We start from the raw sequence: 21,084 nt of genomic DNA on the forward strand, positions 1-21,084 counted from the left end.
TCCGAGTCTTCTCTGACCTTCTTGAGAAGCACTACATAGGTCGTCGCGTCTCTGGTTTTCACCAGCACGGCTTCTCCTTTTGGCGCATTCTGACGAGCCGGAGATTTTCCTTTCCTCTTCTGCTCCCCTCTTCGCTCTTTCTTCTGATTTGTTTGTTTCCTGTAGCTCTCCTTCCGACCTACAACGGTACTCCAGCTTTCTCCTTGTTAGGTGACGTCCTTTCCTTCGGCGACGACTGCGTCCTCGAGCGTCTGGGCCCGTCTAGTCTTTCGTCATAGACATAGACATTTCCACAATTATAGTGAACATAGCGCAGCTAATGAATTATAGTTTGAATAAATGAGAAAGACACAATCGCATCACGAGGTAGATTAAAACAGGTTTTTCCGATCGGTTTCGGGCTCGATGTTGCACATCTATAGGACGATATCCGACTGATTACTCTGTGACACATACATTCATACTACATGTAGTTCTCGCCGAGAAGGCATTAAAACAGCATTTTCACGGATAAACTCCATTATCGACCTTAAGACAAATCAAACCTAATCATGAACTAGTTTCGAATAATATAATCTGACTGTTATTAATCATATATGATATTCTTTTTTAATCAATACTCGCAGAGGAAACCTGACGAAGCGCATCGTCTACAGTATCCTGGTTGAGGTGATTGTGTTCGTTGTGACGGTGGTGCTGGCGATGATCGATTCCTCCGAATGGCCGGGCGCCTTCTTCTGGATCACCATGATAACGGTTGTAATTTTAAACAGTGAGTACACTAGCAAATCATTCCGTGATGTTTAATAACGTTATCTTCTAACTTCTTCCAACCACAGTGGCCGGCGGCATCTATCAGAATACCGTGTACGGTATGGTGGCCAAGCTACCATTCAAATACACCGGAGCAGTTGTGCTCGGATCGAACATCAGCGGTACTTTCGCATCAATCATTGCCATCCTCAGCTCACAGTTTGCGTCCTCGGTGCGAACCGCCGCTATTTACTACTTCATCACGGCGATGTTTGTGCTGTTGCTGTGCTTCGATACCTACTTCGCATTGCCTTTGAATGTAAGTATACCATAGGACATTCCCTGTACGATTCTTACTCCTGAAACTGTCGTTTCGATTGCAGAAATTCTACCGCTACCACGAAATGCTGAAAGAAAAAGAGGCCGAAACAAACAAGCGAGCCGGGATTAATGTTGATGGCCGACCTCCCTACTGGACCATTTTCAAACAGGCGTTCCCGCAGTTGTTCAATGTGTTCTTCGTCTTCTTCATCACGCTGTCGGTATTTCCGGCGGTGCATTCAGACATCAAACGGCTCGATTCCGAGTTTTTGGTTGGGGACGATCTGTACGTGACCATAACATGCTTTCTGACCTTCAACGTATTTGCCATGCTGGGTAGCTTAACAACGTCCTGGGTGACCTGGCCCAAACCGAAACACCTGGTGTGGCCAGTGGTACTCCGTGCCGTGTTCCTTCCACTGTTCCTGTTTTGCAACTATCGTCCACTTGGCATTGAACGAGTGCTTCCGATCTACATCGATAACGACTGGGTCTACTGGGGAGTGGCCGTCGTGATGGCCTATAGTTCCGGTTACCTCAGCTCTCTGGGTATGATGTACACCCCGCAATCCGTTGAATCGCAGTACGCCGTCACGGCAGGAATGTTCGCTGCAGCCATGCTTATCACTGGCATCTTCTGTGGCATACTGTTCTCGATGGTTTTCCCAATGATCGTCCGGTACAACTTCCTCGAGTGGTTGCACTAGGGCTGGCGCTGGGGCGTTGGCATGCTGACATTGGACAGCTAGATCAACCCTCTGCCCACGTCACCAGGCATCCCTCGGGGGATGCAACTGGTGAGCGTTGCACTCGACAGGTCATCCGCTCTGAGGGGCAACTCATTCTTATGCTCAATTTTTTTTTAAATTGATTCTAATTTTCGATTTCATGTTTTCATTTGCGTTCACCCCTGAAAGCTAAACCAAATTTTCAAGCAAATCCACTCCTGATGAGAAAACAGGTATACTTGGCCAGCAATTAAACCAAAATTTAGAGCGACAATTCGTCAAAGATTAACTTTATGAAACGATATCTTCAAATAGAAAAAATCAAATTTGAAACCGCAAACTGATAGATTACTTTTAATTTGTAATTGATTTATCGTAGTGTTTTATAAAGTTTACATCCTATTCGTATAGCAAAGTAAATCAATTTACTTTCTGTTCGTAGGAAAGACTTCATTAAAGTTCTCATTTTTTGTAAACCATTGCTTTAGCCTTTTAGTTGTAAAATAGATTTACTTTAATTAAGTTCAATACAGTTTAGGTTTGTAGTACTGTTGCCGTTTTACTAGAAAGTATATTTTTATACAAATGTGTAATTCTTTTCACACTTTCTTGAAGAATGTTCCATCATACGATTTTACACCAATCTGACAACCTCGCAAAATGAGAAGGATGAATTTTGTTTAACAAACCAACACAGTTGCAACAAGTATCGACTTAACCTTTATACGTATACGAAATTGTAGTGTGTGCGAGTTAGATTATTTAACCTGGTTTAACCTCACTTTCCTAGCGGACCCCACACGAGACAAGGATATTGTCAATAAGAATATTGACAAAAAGTTTTATCAATCTATCAATCCTATTTAAATTCTACAGAATCAACATTTTCAAAATGACCTTACACCATCAATATATTGATCAATATATTATTTATTGTTAATATTTCTGGTCGTGTCGTGCAATCAATTCAACCTCAAAATCTCACTAATACAACCAGCCCGCAAACCATGGTAAGAGGTTATCCGCTGTATTCAAATCCAAGTAGGGCTAACACGAACTTATTTTAACCGCGGGTGAGATTCATTAGACATTTCCGGGTGGTTGGTCTAGATAAAAGAAATTCATCCGTTACATTCAAGTCATCAAGCTTACAATAAACGCAACTGTCAGCGCTAATATGAAAACAACAAAAAATTATACTATTTCGTCTAATCATCAAAATCATTCTGCGCAATTTCTCAAACGAACAGGTACGGACCGCCCTATCTTATCCAACCTGAGCTGGCAAGCAGCGCTTGAAGAGTCTTTGTTGGTGTCAGTGCAGAAACGCTTGGTACTAGCAATCCAGTACACCTGCTCCTGTTGCGTTTATTGAACTTGGGGTACAGTCATTCCCTTGGGCTGCTCTCTTCGTTACACTTCCGTGGACTCCTGGATGTTTCAAGAAATTATCCGAAATGACTCACCTGTTGGCGATGGACATTTGTCGGCCATTTATCAATTGTCCCAAATTGTGTCCGGCGATTGAGTCATAGTCCACAAAAGTCCTGGCGCAACAACGGACTCAATGTTTGCAGCATCCTAACCAACAAGACTAGGAGCCCTCCCTTGTTAACACGAACCAACTACCAACAGATATTCAACGCCTAATACCGTACCAAGCAGGACGGCTGAGTGACCAGTTAACAGAATCCTGGCGGGCCTCGCACTTTGTCTCCAACCAATGTACTCGGTCATATTACTAGAAACAGCGGCAATCGTGCTCACCATCTCCTACAAGCCAGACGATGTTTCAGTCGTTATCAGCCCTCAGAGTCTTCGTAGCTATCCGAATTGCCTGTCATTATGCTATCGAAGAAAATGAAAAGGTCGAGCAACTTCTTGCTCTGATTCGAACTGCTCGAGTTACGAAACGACAGTGATAGCAGAACGCACCAAAGAATACTATCCAGATTTCCTACGCGATTTTCAAGCGATACTCATCCACATATTCAACGGTTACATATATAGTTACATTTTTTCTTAATTTCTAATATGTAGAGTAGAATGGGGTCATATAGGCATAGGGGTACAATAGGTATATAGCAATATCTTTGCTACGTTATTGCCGAGGTCGCTCGTGCTGCGTGACTTAGATACATGGTACAGAACATCGTTGCCGACTGTCATTTAGGCTGTTGCTGTGGATTAGCTGTATTAGTTACAGCGTTGTTTATGTTTTCGCGTGGATGACAATGTGCGCAAAGGGCGCGCTGATCTGCTGTCGTCTGGGTTGCCTTGCTGAGCTGATCTTGTAAGTTGCATCAACGTACCCCTACTCGTCAGGCTAGTGCTCTTCAGCCTCCCTTATCTAACGCACGTCCAACACAGCAAGCTTAGCTACCAGTTCACGAAGTATGCCTGTTGTAGTTTGTGCATCAGCCATCCTTATACGTCCGTCTGGTCCCGGAAAAACTTAAACGACACGATTCCTTATCCACCCATTGCGCACATTCTCATCCACAATCACCACCAGCTCTTCCACCTGTACTGGCCTTGTTTCTTCGTACCATTTTGTTCGTCTTGTTAAAACTGGAAGGTACTCCCGGATCCAACGCTTCCAAAATAGATCCGTCAAGTGTTGCACGTGTCTCCAATTGCAGCGCAGAGTTAATATTACATCAACCGGCATTGTTGAAGGTTCAGAAATGCCGTTTGAACTCAAAATCTGAAAACGATTATGAGTCAAAGCCTCCTCATCTGCAGCTTCTAGTGTCATGAATGTTAGGGCTCGAGAGTTAATGATGAACTCCGCTTCTGCTAACAGCGTAATTAATGATTCATCATTGGGCTATTTATCCATTAGAAGAGCAAAGATTGCCATTTTAACCATTCGTTCCCATGCTCCACCCATATGAGAAGAAACGGGTAGGTTGAAGCGCCAACGGGTGTTCGTATTCGTGAAGAATTTCCTTCTCTAGGTCTCTACTGGCCCCTATGAAATTGATGCCCATATCCTGGATAATCTCCAGAATGTGGCTCTGTGAGGTATGGATCGTCATACCGCCAATTTGCATGCTTCAGTGGTCAGGCCGTAGACTACCTCCAGGTGTACTGCTCGTACGGTGAGACAGGTGACCCACCGTTTCTGGTTTGTTAGGCCCGCTCGGATGAGTGTTGGTCCAAAATAATCCGATCCTACATAAGTAAAGGGTTTAACGTAGGTAGTCAAACGCGCGGCGGGTAGCGGTACCATCCTAGGTACATTAGGTGATGCCCGATAAATCTTACACCAAGGACATGTTTTGCGAACAGTCATAACAGTTGTGCGAAGTCTATGAATGTTAAATCGCCGTTTCACTTCGTTCACAACCGTTTTTTAGCGGACATGTCCATACTTTCTATGGTACTAGTCCAGCAACAGTTTCGTAATCACATGGTTTTTCGAAAGTATTACGCCATCCATCCCAGTTGATCTAAATTCAACCCCAGCCGAGGTCATTGAGGTGAAAAAATCTGTGGTCACGTCTTCCTTCGGAAGGGAAATAAAGCCGTTGGTCCTTGGTCCATAAGTTTGATGGTTTGATATCTTGTCCAGATAGTGGAGTCACCTCTCTGGTAAAGAATTGCACCCCTATATTTATTAACAAATATCCTCCTCCAGTGATACTTTGTGGAGTGCGCAGTAGTATACATGGTCTCTAGCAAAAGCAAGTATCGGACTAACATCCCTTTCCTTCCGCTATCTACGTTCAAGCCTGACCGGCGCCGGGATTGATCAATACACTTTAGGATTACCAAGAGTTGCCCATTGAAAGAGGTTACGCTACTCCCAAGCGAAATATGCTGATTCCTAGTGCAACTTCAGCTAGTCCAGATCGATAACGGAGTAGTAGCCAGGGGTGGTCGCACAAGCTCAAGCTCGTTCAGCTTTGTATTCTGGACGTAATAAAGATGCACAATTATTGATCGCTTCTCCTCGTAGTTTCCGTTGACAGTTGTCCACGAATTTATAGGTATACGACACGGTCCGCAGCAGTCGTTCCTATTTCGAAAATCTCTGAATATCGACAAGTGTAAGTTGTTCTAGGTGATGAGAAACGTGCCTCAAACGGAGTTCTTCAGATGTGTCCACAGCATGTGATCCTAGTGTTGGCCACTGAGATTCTGGTTTACAGAGAAACTCTGGTCTGCAGAACCAGCGATCGTTTGCACAGAAGTTAAGTCCTTTTCCTACATTTGGTGGCTTTATCGGCTACATTTTCAGCAGTTGCTACCCATCATTCATTCATTCACAGTCTATTGTGCCAAGATATCGCTGACTCCGAAGGTTGCGAACGGAGTATAAAGCCGGGGTTCCATGCACCTAATCCAAGATAGCACTGGTGTAGAATCACTCCAGAAAAATCGTTGGGCGATCGCCAGAGAATGGCCCTTTTCGACATTTGCGGACAAACGGCAGCCCAGCACTGCAGCTGGCAGCTCCAAACCAGGGATTGTCAGAGCTTTCAAACGGTCCACCTTCGATTTAGATGCGACGAATACTCCGATCTTCGATACGGAAGTATACGGCACGGGTCGATTATGGCTTGTGCTGCTTTTGAAAACAGGTTGATCCATATGTAGCTTTATCCATCACAAATTGATGTTCATGGCTGAGGGTATTCGCAGGGTACCCAACCGGAAGGATGGCCATCAAGCACGACTTGGCCATTTCGTTGAAGGTTGGGCGCTGCTCAGTTTTTAGTTTCTATCTAGGATCCTGACCTTTAATATTTTTCGGTTGCGGTTTCTTCCTGCACCCACCATTATTCGGCGACTTCATGTACGTTGAACGGGTTTGTGACCGTTTCTCTGCAGTCACCTATAGCGTTTTTTCGCCGCTCCGCTTAAGTGACGAGTTCTTCCTGTTCCTCTTGTTTTATTCTCGGAGCCCTCCGATACACCCGTTGCTCCACCGGATTGGTCTATGTCCTTCCTGGTCACTGTCCGATCCTCGTCTCTAACACATCATCCTCCCACGAGCCAAGTTTGCAGCTCTCCAAGTTTGCTTTCCGCGCAATCCTTCTCCTCTTCCACCTTCATCGTCGCAACCTCCTTCAAACTCATGTTTACAGTGTTCTTAGTGTTTTCCGTTTTGTTCCCACGAATAGCTTGGGAAAGAAAGTCAACTCTGTCAGAGCCTCGCTTGACAGGGTAAGGGCAAAAATACTGTGGGGTACGCCCTAGGATTGGGGCCCACACTGTCACTTTCCCGAATTCTATGTTTATGAAACATCTTCTTGTTATCCACACTGATGGTCACATGAGGTGGCCTATATCGGCTCAAAACAGCTGGTAGGGAAGTCAATATATCTGGCCATTTCAAAAGCTTTATATTCAACGAGATTCCATTGACCTTCGCAGAAGCGTCTCAGATCACACGTACTTTTCAAGGCTTTTTTGGATTGATGACAGCCCCAAGGGGAAGATATCAATCCCGCGTAGTCAGCCGATCAGACTTCGGTCTTCGTAGCTTTGTGAGCGTACCCCTTTTGCTGATATTCACGACGCTGTCGAATGAGATTCTCGCGTAATGCTGGGTTGGATTTCATTCGACGCTCCAAACATTGGAGTCTTTGTTCAGCCATCGATTAGCTTCTGGGGAATTCTATATAAACGTATTTCCACAGTAAACCTGTTTCGAAGCCACCATCTACTTTAATAAAACTACATCGATTGCAAAGAAAACGTTCGACCGTAATATGGAGTTCGAGATCGGTTGAGCGATTTCCACTTCCTATTCTGCCATGGATTGCCCATCCAAGACAACAACGCGTAGCTTTTGATTCGTTCCGTCGACCCTCTCGTTTCTAACGAGCCACACTGAGTTTTGAGTGTTCCCTCTTCGATGATGTTTCGCGGACCAGCATCTCGGTAGCTTTCTATTGGAAGCCCTCCGAGATAAGGAACGCTTACAACCAAATCTTCGTACACGAGTACTGTGAGAGGTTCTAAGTTAGGTTCAATGCGGGAGATGTCCGAAGTCCAGTTCAAGCAAAACGAGCTCATTCGCGATGTCTTTGTCCAGTAGAGTTTATGAGGAACCATCATCCAGGAAAGTGATTGATGAATTTGGTCCGTAAAACGTTACAGAAATAACATGAAACTCTATAGAATTAGCCACCTGTCGATGTATACTTACAGTTGCAGAAGTACCGGCTAAGTTTGTCTTCACTACTGGTTTCCTTATTTTAACAAATCGCTTCACTTCATTGTTCTTTCCGGGGTGAAGTAGTTGATGATGGTGGGCGTCACATCCATCCACTCCACCTGGATATATTGTATGACAAGGCCATTTTCCGTACCAAACGAGACAACGACAACGTAATTGCTGATTTTCGACAAGCCTACACCGTTTGTTGAGATTCTGTGCCTTGAACTTTCCGCAATCCTAAACTTTTTGCCCAATCTGTTGACGAATAGGGCAGCATTTCTGTTTCAGTTGATCCTGAACTGCTCTGCCTAAACTGTTCTCAGGCCTTACCTTACCTATACCTTCGATCTCATGAGGATTCAAAAATGCTTTATCTCGGGAGGAAGGTCCTTTGGTTTTCTTATTACCGTTACAGTTGTAACCTGGAAAATCCAACCAGCGACAAACGTTTTTTAGTGCTAGTTTAGTTCCATGATGTTGGAAGTAGTGTGCTGTATAGCGCATCATTGGACAAATCCAGCACACTACTTCCGACGTGGTTCCAACACCAGAGAAAATACGATTGTCGCTGGTTGGATTTTCCAGTTTTCAACCGCAACCAGAATACTACTCCTTTTCGCTTCGACGAACAATGAAACCTCACTGGCTTCCTCGATGATTGACGACATGTAGTTCTCAAATGTGGTAATGTCAGTGAAGAGGACATAAAAAACACAATTGCAGCTGTTCAAGGTGGCGCCAGTATTCCATTAGCCTCTAAACAATTCAAGGTTCCGTTCGAAACATGTTGTGCTCGTGTGAAAGCAAAGTGCTCGTCATCAATGAAAGCGCGTCAGACATTTCGTGTGAGTTTACAATATAACAATTTAAGGTGTTGTTGAAGTGGATAATCGAAAAAACATGATCAAAAAAGAGAAGGAAAAGAAATCCAAAAAAATGCTCCGAAGCGCAAACGTGGTCGTCCCACAGCTAAACAACCACGTAAGCCGGAATGCACAGGTTCTATTCCACACTCTGGCGACGACGAGGACACCAAAGAAGTATAACCAGACGCATAAAACTAATTAAAAAACTATTATTATCAAAGTGTTTCCAGGTGTTTAACCTTTCCAACGAGTGCTTATTTGTCCAAATCAGTGCAAAAACACCATCGCACGAGTTCGCCAAAAAACTGACCTATGATCCCACTCTACTCTATTTATACGTAAATTCATTATGACTGAAGCAATTACTGCTCTTGCAGAATAATCCTCTTATAATTTATTTTGTGTATAAAATATTGTTCAGTTAAAATATTGCAAAATAATTCATAAATAGACATCATTCGATTTACATGGCCATATTTTGCATATTTTGTGCGTTAATGAGTTATTGAAAATATAATTCGCGATCGTAGCATGATGCTACAAAAAACCAAAAATTGAAAGAATTTTTCGAATGACATAGTATAGGTTCTAGATCTATTCAAACAACACAAAACTCCGTTTTGGGGCCATGCATAAATGACGTAGCATTTTGGGGGGTAGGGAGGGTATACCAAATTTGTTACGAAGTGTGACGAGGGGGAGGGTAGGGTCAGTAGTTCGGCGACGTAGCATTAAGTTTAAATTTTTTTGACGGACGTCAAACCCCATTGATAAGAGAAAACAATTTAATGTTCCTCTATTCCCAAGAGAAATAAATTTAAGTTCACACAAGTTAATTTCATGCTGTTTTTCATTATGTATATTTTGCGATTCATGAAATTACAAGCTTGCAAAAATACGAAAAGATTTTGTATGCTGATTTAATTTAGTGCATTAGTTAGATAAAGTTGCCAACTAGTAAACTTAGTTTGGTAGCTGAATTTGGATTCAACCAAACAAAAATTAGTAATTTAGATGAACGTATGCTTGTTATAATCATTGGCAGCTGCAGGATGAGAGAACTTCTCTTCATGCTCCCCTTGACATATAAAATTCAAAACAAAACTATCAACACTATATTTGTCATGAAATGGGCTTATTTTGTACGCAATTTGCTGTTAAAATGAAAATGTTGATAAAAGTTGTCAAACATTTTGAATGGACATGCATTTGCAATAATTGTAAAACATATGTAATTTTTTTTTCATCCTCCGGCCGCGTTGCTCAGGATGAGGGGGGAGTAGGTAAATGCTACGTTATTTACGAGGAGGAGGTTAGAATTTTGTAATCAAATGCTATGAGGGGGAAGAAGGGGTCAAAAATCGACGAAAAAAGCTGCGTCATTTGTATACGGCCACTTAAAACAATTTAAAACACCCTCAAAATCTTGATTTCTCGCATTAAAAACATTTTCTGGGACCTTCAGCACAAAGACGTTGGATAAGTTGCTATTTTTCAGCCTATTTCCGATTTTTCAAACTATTCTGGAAAGAAGCATAATGAACGTTTATAACGAAGAGTTATGCAACACTGTTTTGTAAGAAATATTGTGTGATTTTAAAACAATAATATGAAAATTATTATTTTTAGCGATTTTTCATGGAAACTGTGTGAATGGCTCAACATTTGTCCGAAAAAACATTTATATTTTAAAAATGCTATGAAAGAGCATTAAATTTCGTGTCCAGCGGCATTTTAATCATTTTTTCCCAAATTATGAATTCTCCGTATGGCAGTTAGAGTCAGGTACTCAAGTTAGTTCAAGCAGAAAACTATATACAACTATAGTCGCCATACTTTGCAAATTAATTGTATTACGTTTAACCCACGGCATCTTCCAGAGATTAACACACCATTTTCGGTTATATCGTCCCAGCGTATATATTTATTATATTTTACTGCTTTGTTTCTTAATGCTGCATTTTTGTTATATTATTCTTTGCATGTAAAACTTTACTCCTCAACTATGCGGAGAACTTTATTTAGTTTTTTTTTGTCTTTTATTTCTTCTACTGCAGTTTTCATGCATATATGCTAGAAAAGGCATATCAGTTTTTTTACGTACCATAATGGCGGCCAACGACGTTCTGTTCGTAATATATTAGCCCCATATAGTATAGTTTACGCCATCCGCCCGGTAACTGGAAGTCGTCCTACGTGAGTCAAATGCGTTGAAAGTTTGTTGAACAAAGCCAAACATTCCTAACTGGGCGTTGCTATTTCGCTGACGTAAACTATTGTCAGAATAAGGACTGCTTGTAAATTACGAAGAAGATAATCGTCCGCCATTATGATACGTGGAAAACTGGATAAATCACTGCGTTTTACATTTCAATGCTGCAACGCTCACTTCTATAAAAAAAACATGTTGCACCGCGATTTGAAGAAAGCCCTCTTGAACAAAGCTGGATATGTTAAAAAAATTAAAGCGAACTGATTACACACAAATAAACTCAACTGCACATCTTTGACAGTTCTCTAGTACTGTTTACACGAACTTCGAGCGAACCAAATCGATAATTTTTTGATAGTTCATATAAACAGTACTAGTGAACTGCCAAAAAGTGAAGTTAATTGTATCGGTAAAGAACTCTGTAGAGGAGAACCATTTTGAATTGTTATGAATTGCCAAAAAAGTTGTTTTTCATACCTCTGTTTTCTTGCATTGGGGTTTTTTAACATATCCAGTTTTCCAGCTGTTTTCGAAGATCTGTATAATGTGAAAGCATAGCCTCAACACAACATCTCAATGCATTAAAATATTCTAAAAAACTGCACCACCCCGCCATTTTGTTATGGGGCTAATAAGTGATTACAAGCACTTCCATATTCATTGGATCGCCTGAACGCTAGAACCAAACAAACCCTTCTAAAGACAGTGTACATTTAGAGCACTTTAACTAGTTAGATAGATGAACACATATCTTTTACAGAGAATAAGAAAAATCGTTAGACTAATAAAACACTTGCTAGATCTATCTACAATACAACTAGACATTCCATATATTTCATCTTCATTCAATCAAACTGCTTAATGCAATGCTCGCAATGATTAGCACTAATACTACAGCCGCGAAATAAAGTTTTCAAGTCAGTTTGAAATTATCGAACAAATACTATTCTAACTTTTGACGCACTCACGCAAACAAGCTAGAGCATTAAATTGAACACACAACATTGCAAACCTATGGAACAAGAATATGACAATAAGCAAGTTTTGATCCCTCTTTCTCCAAGATCTTTGGATACTAATTTTTCGATACATTTTACACGATAACGCAATAAAACTACGAACCGCGAGAGTTCGGCATTATAGTTCCGCCGAGGAAAATAAGGACTCAACCACTGACAATAACAAAAATGCACAACTTTTCCGTAGAATATGATCGATTCTGATTTGCTGAATAAAACGCGGATCACAACTAGCAGTCAGACAACGTTGGCTGCATTTGATTGTCAGACGTGAACAGCTCCTGTGACACAATCACGATGAACCCTTAGGTATATATGGTGGCTGATATCAATAAGAATGCAGAAAGTTATTGTTTTTCATACATACATGCAATCTATAACCATGTGAAAATAACAGTTGTTGAAACATAGGAAAAATATCGATAGTTGAATAAGTTACGGAAATAAATTCATCTTGTACGTTGCCAATTTTATACTCCTGCCCAATATGACATTATATTACTGCATTTCACATTACTCTTTTCTTTAAAATTATCATAATATTCGGTTTCGGTGTTTGAATTGTTGAATCACATAATTCAGTGCGCGACCAGACAACACGCTCGATGTCACGGTCACCCTCTTCTCAATGATTCTTCTTGTGGAATTCAAAACGATGGAGATCGTAATATAACATCTAAAGTAAAAAGCATTATTCTGCGTTAAAACGACGGATTGCTCTTTCAAACGGATGTCATTAGTCATTCTCAATAACGATAGAAACTCCAAACGACAGTCTGATTGAATCGAGCTAGATTCGTTTGAAAAACCAACCCGTCGAAACACAAAATAAAGCTAATACGGGAACATGGGGAAACTTGACCAAGCGCGAGATTCTAAAATTGGTAATAACATGTTCTATTTGGTTCTTAAACTTTTTAAAAAAAATATTTTTATACTTGTTTCGATCCCTTCAGGTAATTTTGAAAGTTTCAAAAGAAAAATCCTTTTCTCATAGAAAATATTCCGTAATAAATTTGCGTTGAATGATGTAATTCTTTATCAAACTTTGTATGGATATAGCTACTCGAGTAATTTTTTTTAAAGTGCTAATATATCATGTAATTCCTTATTGAGTAGTAGAATGATTTTACATAAACCGGGGCATTGGAATAGTTGTCACTCAAAATTGCACGACATCGAACGCAAGAACTAATGCTGGGGAGACTTGACCAAGATTTTATGGGGAGACTTGACCAACTGGCAATAAGCTGAAGACAGATACACAATGACTGATATTTACTCTTCTGTAGCACTTACATGATAATAATAATGCATTTAAAAAATCCAGATTTATGAAATGCAAGCCTTTAATATTTTTTACTGGTACCAAAGGATCTCGACAATATGACAAAATGGTCGACATGTTTTGTGACATTATTTTTTGTTCTGATCTTTCAAAATTCTCTTGGTCAAGTCTCCCGAAGCCTTAGTCAAGTCTCTCCGCAGTGGGGAGACTTGACCAAAAAAACGATCTCAGAAAAACTTTTATAACTTTTGAAAAAGTAAACCAAAAATTCTGCAATAAATCATGGATACGCATTATACTGCTCTACATTACGTTTTAATGAGTTTTGAAGGATTGAAAACTTTTTCAGAGATTTACGCAGGTTTGACTGAAAAACTGGTCGTCTCCCCATGTTCCCCTACTGAGTCGGCCTTGGGTATCAAGTAAATAAATTCTCGACACGTATCCGAACGCCTCCAATTACTGGAAACATACATTAAACATGGAGTTAATATAATAGGACAACATAGGTTAAGGTAAATCAGATGCTTCATAAATCAGCTACATGATGTCACTCTGTGAACCACCAATCTTCATATATGAAAGCTCCTGTCGCAATATGAATTCCTTCGGGGAATTTCTACCTTGATATCAGGAAAATTTTTCCACTCAAACACTCAGATTATTTCCTTTAACCCTCGAGCACTCACGCTGTGGTACTTTGTACTACACTTTGATAATTTTCGTAATCATGTTGATGCAAAGTCATTAATCAATGCCAAACCACCTCATATTCCTCAGATAACATGTTCTGGGCAAGATATAATCCTTTTATACACCGACATACCTCAAGTGCAACAATAAAATAAGAAGTTAAAACCATGTAAAGCGGTATGTACAGTTCTACAGAACAACATTCTGTTCAAATATCTCGGGATCTCAATCATGTAAAGGGAAACTGTTTGGAAAACTTGTTCAGAAGATCAAGAGCTAGCCTGTGAAAAACCAAATAGATTCAATTTCTGCCCTAGGTAGCGCTAACGAGTAACGGGTGTTCAATAAAGATGAGATTTTTTTCAGTAAGTGGTACTACCCAGTTAATCTCAGCCGAGAATGAACCGGAATTCCGGCTGGTTCCAGTTCGTATACCGGCTCCAGTGACACAACCGATTCTAGTTAGAATCGGTTGTGTCACTGGAGCCGGAGTGCGAACTGGAACTAGCCAGAATTTCAGTTCATTTCCGGCTGAACTTTACTGGGTACCCACTCGAACATAATAGCACAGAGAACAGCAGTCTTCAGCAGTCAACTTGTGTAAATATCTCTAACGGTTTCGAAGGTAGTTGGGATATCCAAACCAGGTGCGCTACTGTTGTCATGTTTTTTAGTGGCTGAGTTCGACTGAATTGACAGCGATTATTCCTCTACCCAGTCAAACTAGTCCGGAACCGGTTCGGACTTCCAATATGAATACCAGCTCAAATGCATGAACAGATAGAGTCGGAATCGGTTGTTTTCTTTAAGCAAGATTCCATAGTGAATCCATTCAGGATTTCGAACCGGTTCCAGAATGGATTTGACGGATAGCTGGGATAAGTTGGTTTGGCAGCGCTAGTGTTTATCGTATAGGTATTAATTCAAATGATTACACACGTTTTTTAAATATTTTTGTTCGATCATGGATGTCTGTTCTCTGTGCTTACAATTTAAATTTCTTGAAATTATGGTATAATAATTAGGTTTTGATCAAAATTTAAACTTATTTTTAGTAATACTAAGGGGAATACATTTTAACACATCTATATCTTTAAACAAGGAATTCAGATCGATAAGCAGAAAAATATTAGTGCATTTTTATTCAGACTAAAGGATGCAGTTAGAAATATTTTTAAAGACTAGATAAACAAATTGTTATTTTTTAGCACGAACTATTATTTGATTAAAAATTGAAACAAGGAAATACACTATTAGGCTTATTGTAAGGAAGGTAAAAGATATACACAAGAGGAATTTATTTCAACATCACAGTAGCAGAGACCGTATCAGAGAAAGTGAAGAGAGGGCGGACAACAATGTTAGGGAAAAGAAGAAATTAAACTTGCAGTTTTTTGGCAAACGGAAAAATACTACAGGACATGAACCCGACCGCCCTCCTTGGATCCACTGAGAACTCTTTTATGCATATCAACCAAATGAGAAGAGGTAACTAAATTTGGCTATCTATTGTGTTTAAAAATCTGTATATGAGAGACATATAGGGAGAGCTAGCACATCTCGGACTGTAACGAGGCCGAAGAGATTCGTTTAACGGCGGTCTGGCGCTAGGGCACTAGGCGCACGACCGGACAACATTTTTAATGTTGCGATAATCGTCACCATAAGCGCAGAGACCACTCTCAACGACCCTACTACACCGGAGATGCTCATCCAACGTACAATCAATGTCCAATCATGACCCGAGATATCATCCGAATGAAGTCACGAGCCTTATCCATCCTCTTGAACCAAGGCTTGTTTGTGCCTTTGGGATTCCTGAACTTCCAAGAAATAATGAAAAACTCGTTGAAGCTACGCGATTTTTCATGAATATCACGTTCTAATGCCTAACTGTTCGCCTTTTCTTATTACCATTCTAATCTAAGTTCCGCCTTCTCATTACCCGGAATGGAGAATTCAAACTAAGGTAATCTGATATGATTTTTCAGATAAAGATCTAAGAAACTCCCATGTTTTCCCCAGAAAATGCAAGGAGTGATTTCCATGCTCCATCGAATGGAGAGCATCTTTTGAACTGTAACGTCATAATAATTAGCATAGAAGCGATGCATAGCTGTCATCATCTAACGAACGCTACAGTGATATGCGCACTACAATGCTTAGCGCGAGCATCTTTGCTGTCAGATAAATTAATGTTGTTATTTCGATTAAATAAAGTATTTTCATTCCATCACTTGTTTCAGTATAGATCTATATGGAATGTTGTTTTCACCGAAAAAGGACTCTTGGTGCATTCGGTTGAGTACAATACACAACGTAGAACCTAGCCACCAGATGAAACATTATTTTTCTCATTAATCTATCGTCAAACCGGTGCCAATAACCGATTTTTCAGCGATTATTAAGTTTTTCATTTGCGTTTCAAACATAGCATATATTCGGAAAAAATCGGACGATCCGACAATCAAAAAGGCTTTATAGGACCTTTTCATGTATAATTCTGAGTGCTCTCTACCCACCACAAAGTAGGAGACCGTCAGCTGCTGTTTGCGCCGGATCTCGTTTTTTCGCAGTGTCGATAAGCAAACCAGTTAAAACCTTGTATGCTTCCACCGGGTGAATTTCTTATTTTGATTCGATTGTTTCGAATAAAGTGGACGTGTAGCAGTTCCAATCAATAGGCACACTAATTGAGGTAGAGTACAACGGTAAATCCAACACTCTTGGCCGCGGTGGTGGAGTAGTCATGACCATATTAAAATTGTCGTGCAGTAAGATAGATCGGTTATCAACGTGAAGACGACCCTATGGTATACCATGGGAGTTGAAGTCTTCTTGAACCAGCTGAGGTGCGCTGTAAAGAGGAACAATGTTTGCCTTTAATTAGGACTTGATAACCGACAACTTCAATGTCTGGTACCCAGGATTAATTCGTCCCTGGCGAATAATGTTAAAATTGTGGAAGATCTACGTCGGAAGTTAACCAAATACTTCGTGTTAAACCCAGGAAAATCGTGGGGGTGAAATATAGGGACACTTAAATTCGTTGATGTCCCATGAGGAAATACTTGTTGGTTTCCGATACGAGGAGCCACTTACTTCGGTTTTGTAATAGCACCCATCAAAGGACACTCTCATGCCTTTATAAGGCAGCTTAGGAGAGGAAATGATATTCTTTTTTCGAACATTTATAGGCACATTAGAACATGTTCGTTCAATGAGATTGTCAAACTCTCGCTCTTTAGTTGACAAGGGAGCGTAGAAATTAGTCGTGGTTTCTGCGTTTCTACATTGGGTAGCTGTATGACCCAATTGTTCGCAATGACGGCATACCTTGAGGCACAAACAGCGAGCAGGTAGACGAGCCCCGTTCAAAAGAAAGCTTGGAAGAGTAGATCGGTGAAAGGCTCATAATGAGACTAATTGAAAATAAGTTCTTATACTCCTCGATTTATGCTGAACGCATTTGCTTGCGAACCAGAATTTTCACTGACTGAGGCAAAGGGTTCTGGAAGGAGCCAACCCTAAATTTCACAATTAAGTCCCCTTTTGGAAACTGCACCATCAATCTCTACTGTCCAGGCGGGTATTTAGACAAGCTATTTCTTCGTACACGACCGAGTATTGTTTAGTTAGGTTACGCGATATATCGATGATGTTAAATGGGTTACATTCGGTTCGGAAGTAGACCTTTCAGGGGCCTTTTGTATTAGGTGAATAATAATTTAAAAATATTCAAATCGACCTCCATTGAGCCAGAGGGAGTGTCTGTTGTCAGAGATTCCTATTCCTTCCTATTAGTCAACACTATCATGCGGGCTTCAATACACACTAGACCGGCACAAAAATTGACTTTTTCTCGGAACACCGCTCAATCGACTGGTAATTGGCTCCAGAAGCCCCATTCCAAATACAAACTTGTTCTAATGCTTCTGCTTTACTCACAAGAATTTTTAAGTTTGCATGTAAAAATATATGAAATATCGGCAATGGAACCAATAAATTCAATATAAAATGACAGCATCATCTTATGTATCCTAAAATCCTCAGATATATAGCTGAAGATGAAAGGATCAATATTGCAGAAGACTACAAATTGATCCGACTTTGTCCGGTAACTCATTATGCAACTTTCGACAAAGTTATTCGTAATTAAAAAAGCTACACTACCTGAAGTTTTCAAGTATGCAAAGTAACTGTGGGAGTTTCTATTGCATTTTGATTTTTAATTTCCGATTTTCCATATATTTCATCATAGAAACTTCTAAACACTTGTGAGTGAACTAGAGCTAAAGGAAGAAGCTCACATTTGGAATATGGTTTGTAGTTGTAGTGTAGTCTGAGGTGCTCGGTATTAAGCATATTGACATGTCGTTCGTTAATGATTTTGTTCCAATGGAGCAATGACCAGTATAACCACCGACAAACCGACATGACACTGTATTTTCAAATTTGACAAGATATTATTAAAGAGTCGACGCAAAATTTTGTAACTCGCTCTAGCAAGCGGACATGGGTTGTGACGTGACGTGATATAAGCAATTTTTCTATTTCGCTCTTTAAATTTAACAACTGCAACATTTCTCCTACCTTTCATCTACTATCTTGCAGTTGACAAGCGGTGTGGATATTGTTGGCAGTACTTCGGTTGAAAAAAAAAATTTCCCATGGAATCTGGATGATGTGTAATTCATTATACAGATGGAGCTACTGTTCCAACGCAATTCAGTTTAAATCAAGAGGGTGACGTGACGTCATATTTTCGTAGCCAACATAAGAACTTTGCTTGTATCAGGAATCAGAATATATTGGCTCGAATAGCACGTTCCCCGTACATAGTCGGGGATTTGTGCCTTGCCGTGTGTTCTCATCATTTCCTGAGCGTAAGGAAAGGACAAGGATGTGTGGGGAAGTAGAATTGGAAGGGTGGGAAAAATAACAGCACAAAACAAAAATAAACAACAGGTAAGTTAAACTCACAAGTAGTTCAACTTGCCTGCGAATAAGCCTAAAGCTCTTTACCACATTGGATAAGAAACTTTAGTATGTCTCTGAGTTTCAGTCGTCCAAACATGGTTTCGTCTATATAAGGCCGGCTGAAGACTCGAAATCGCAATTGCGCTACCGCTGGACAGTTGCATATCAGATGATATGAGGTTCCGTAGTCGGATTCACAAAGATCACATGAAAAAGACTCAGCGCGCTGAATAGTTGCCATGTGATAATTGAGTTTGCAGTGACCGGTTAAAGCCCTGGTCAGCATGCCGCAGTGGAGCTTCGAAAAATGTAAGAAACCACTGGGCATGGTTGTTCTAGAAACGCCTTTGTTTGGCGACATGTTTATATATTTCTCCAATAATTGCGGTGCTCGGACGACGCCCAGGACCGTATTTGTTCCCTTATTCAACTTGTCGAAATTGGCAGCGCGGGCTCAGGACCAACGAAGTCAATCGCTGAACCTGCCCTGGCCAATTCGTCAGCTCATTCATTTCCAGTAATACCGCAATGTCCGGGCACCCAGACAAGGTAGATAGTGTTGACAATGCTTAGTTCTTCGATTTGGGTTCGGCACGCGATCACTAGCTTGGACCGGGATTTGTCTGAGCTAAGGGCCTTGATTGCAGCCTGACTATCGGAGACAGACCACTTGCGTTTGTTGTTGTCTTTCCATAAAGCCAGACAACCACTCCTCTCGAGAGGGAATCTTCACATGGAATGTCCTGTAACGAAAACTACAAGTGAGTGTAATATCGCTGGGAGAAGAAGAATATCTTTAACCCATGTAACCATTTGTGACCACTATCGGGTGTGACTGGTAGCAAGATCAACATGATGACTGTCCCAAAGCCCAGTAACCTGCAGTCTGTATGCACATGATAGTGCTTCTTGTTTTAAGTGTATGGCTAATGGTTTGATATTTAGAAGTGCCTCAAGAGCAGCAGTCGGAGTCGTGGTGAAAGCACCAATCAACGCCATGAGCGCCATTCTTTGCAGATGGTTTAGCTTTGACTGGACTGTCACCACCTCTCCCCTCTACCACCACACAAGGCATCCGTATGACAGTATTGGACGTACAATTGTCGTGTAAATCCAATAGATGTATTTAGGTTTGAGGCCCCAGGTCTTTCCAAAAGTTCGTCTGCACTGCCCGAAGGCCATGCACGCTTTCTTGACTCTGAACTCAATGTGAGCAGACCAATTCAGTTTGGAATCCAATGTGACTCCAACGTATTTGACTTGATCTGCACACAGTAGCTCAGAATCAAAGAACTGCAAGGGACGAACCCCGGTTGTTATTCGCTTCTTCGTGAAAAGAACCATTGAAGTTTTGCTTGGGTTAACTGATAGTTTAACTTGTCGACACCACTGTTCGACAGCTCTTAATGCCTGTTGCATTAAGTCAAAGATTGTTCCGATGCAAAATCCAGTAATTAGTATTTGGTAATCGTCAGCAAACCCGTAGGTTGGAAATCCTAGCTCATTGAGTTTCTTCAACAAGCCGTCAGCTACTTCCATAACAAAGGTGACAAAACGCCGCCCTGAGGACAACCGCAAATACTCAACTTCCGTATCTCAGCCTGTCGCAGTGACGAGCGAAGTATGCGGTTACTAAGCATTGCGTTTATCCAACCTGAGATACATGCAGGTATCCCATGACCGCGCGTCGCTTCCAGAATAGACTGGAAGGACACATTGTCAAAAGCACCCTCAATATCTAGGAATACACCCAAGCTAGATTGCTTGAGCGAGAAGGTTTTCTCAATGTTGTAAACAACATCGTGAAGCAGAGTGATCGTGGATTTCCCACACTGATATGCATGTTGCATTTTGTGCAGTGGATATTCAACTAAACTAACGTTTCTGATGTGATGATCGATTATCCGTTCCAAAGCTTAAGGCAGTGTTAAGTAACTTTCCAAAATAGAGATTCGCATAACACAGTAAGGGCAAAACCCAAAATGCCCCGTGCGCGACTGGCATATTTTAGACCCTCCAGTCATTAAGTCCTCGGTACGAAACTACACC

At 40.9% G+C, this 21,084-nt stretch overlaps 1 protein-coding gene across 5 annotated transcripts in view; it reads left to right on the plus strand.

Annotated features, from left to right (window-relative positions):
- The window catches only part of LOC131677677 (equilibrative nucleoside transporter 1), a 64,140-nt gene extending 51,101 nt beyond the window's left edge, over positions 1 to 13,039 (plus strand). For all 5 annotated transcript variants that reach the window (XM_058957620.1, XM_058957623.1, XM_058957622.1 and 2 more), the window contains 3 exons: positions 627 to 772; positions 840 to 1,072; positions 1,137 to 13,039. In XM_058957620.1, coding sequence (XP_058813603.1) covers positions 627 to 772; positions 840 to 1,072; positions 1,137 to 1,781 — 1,024 coding nt within the window. In that variant the 3' untranslated portion in view covers positions 1,782 to 13,039. The remainder of the gene's footprint in view (positions 1 to 626; positions 773 to 839; positions 1,073 to 1,136) is intronic.
- Positions 13,040 to 21,084: the final 8,045 nt, after the last annotated feature.

The sequence above is a fragment of the Topomyia yanbarensis genome, chromosome 1 (genome assembly GCF_030247195.1).
Source record: "Topomyia yanbarensis strain Yona2022 chromosome 1, ASM3024719v1, whole genome shotgun sequence".
In the NCBI taxonomy this organism is placed as follows: Eukaryota; Metazoa; Arthropoda; class Insecta; order Diptera; family Culicidae; genus Topomyia; species Topomyia yanbarensis.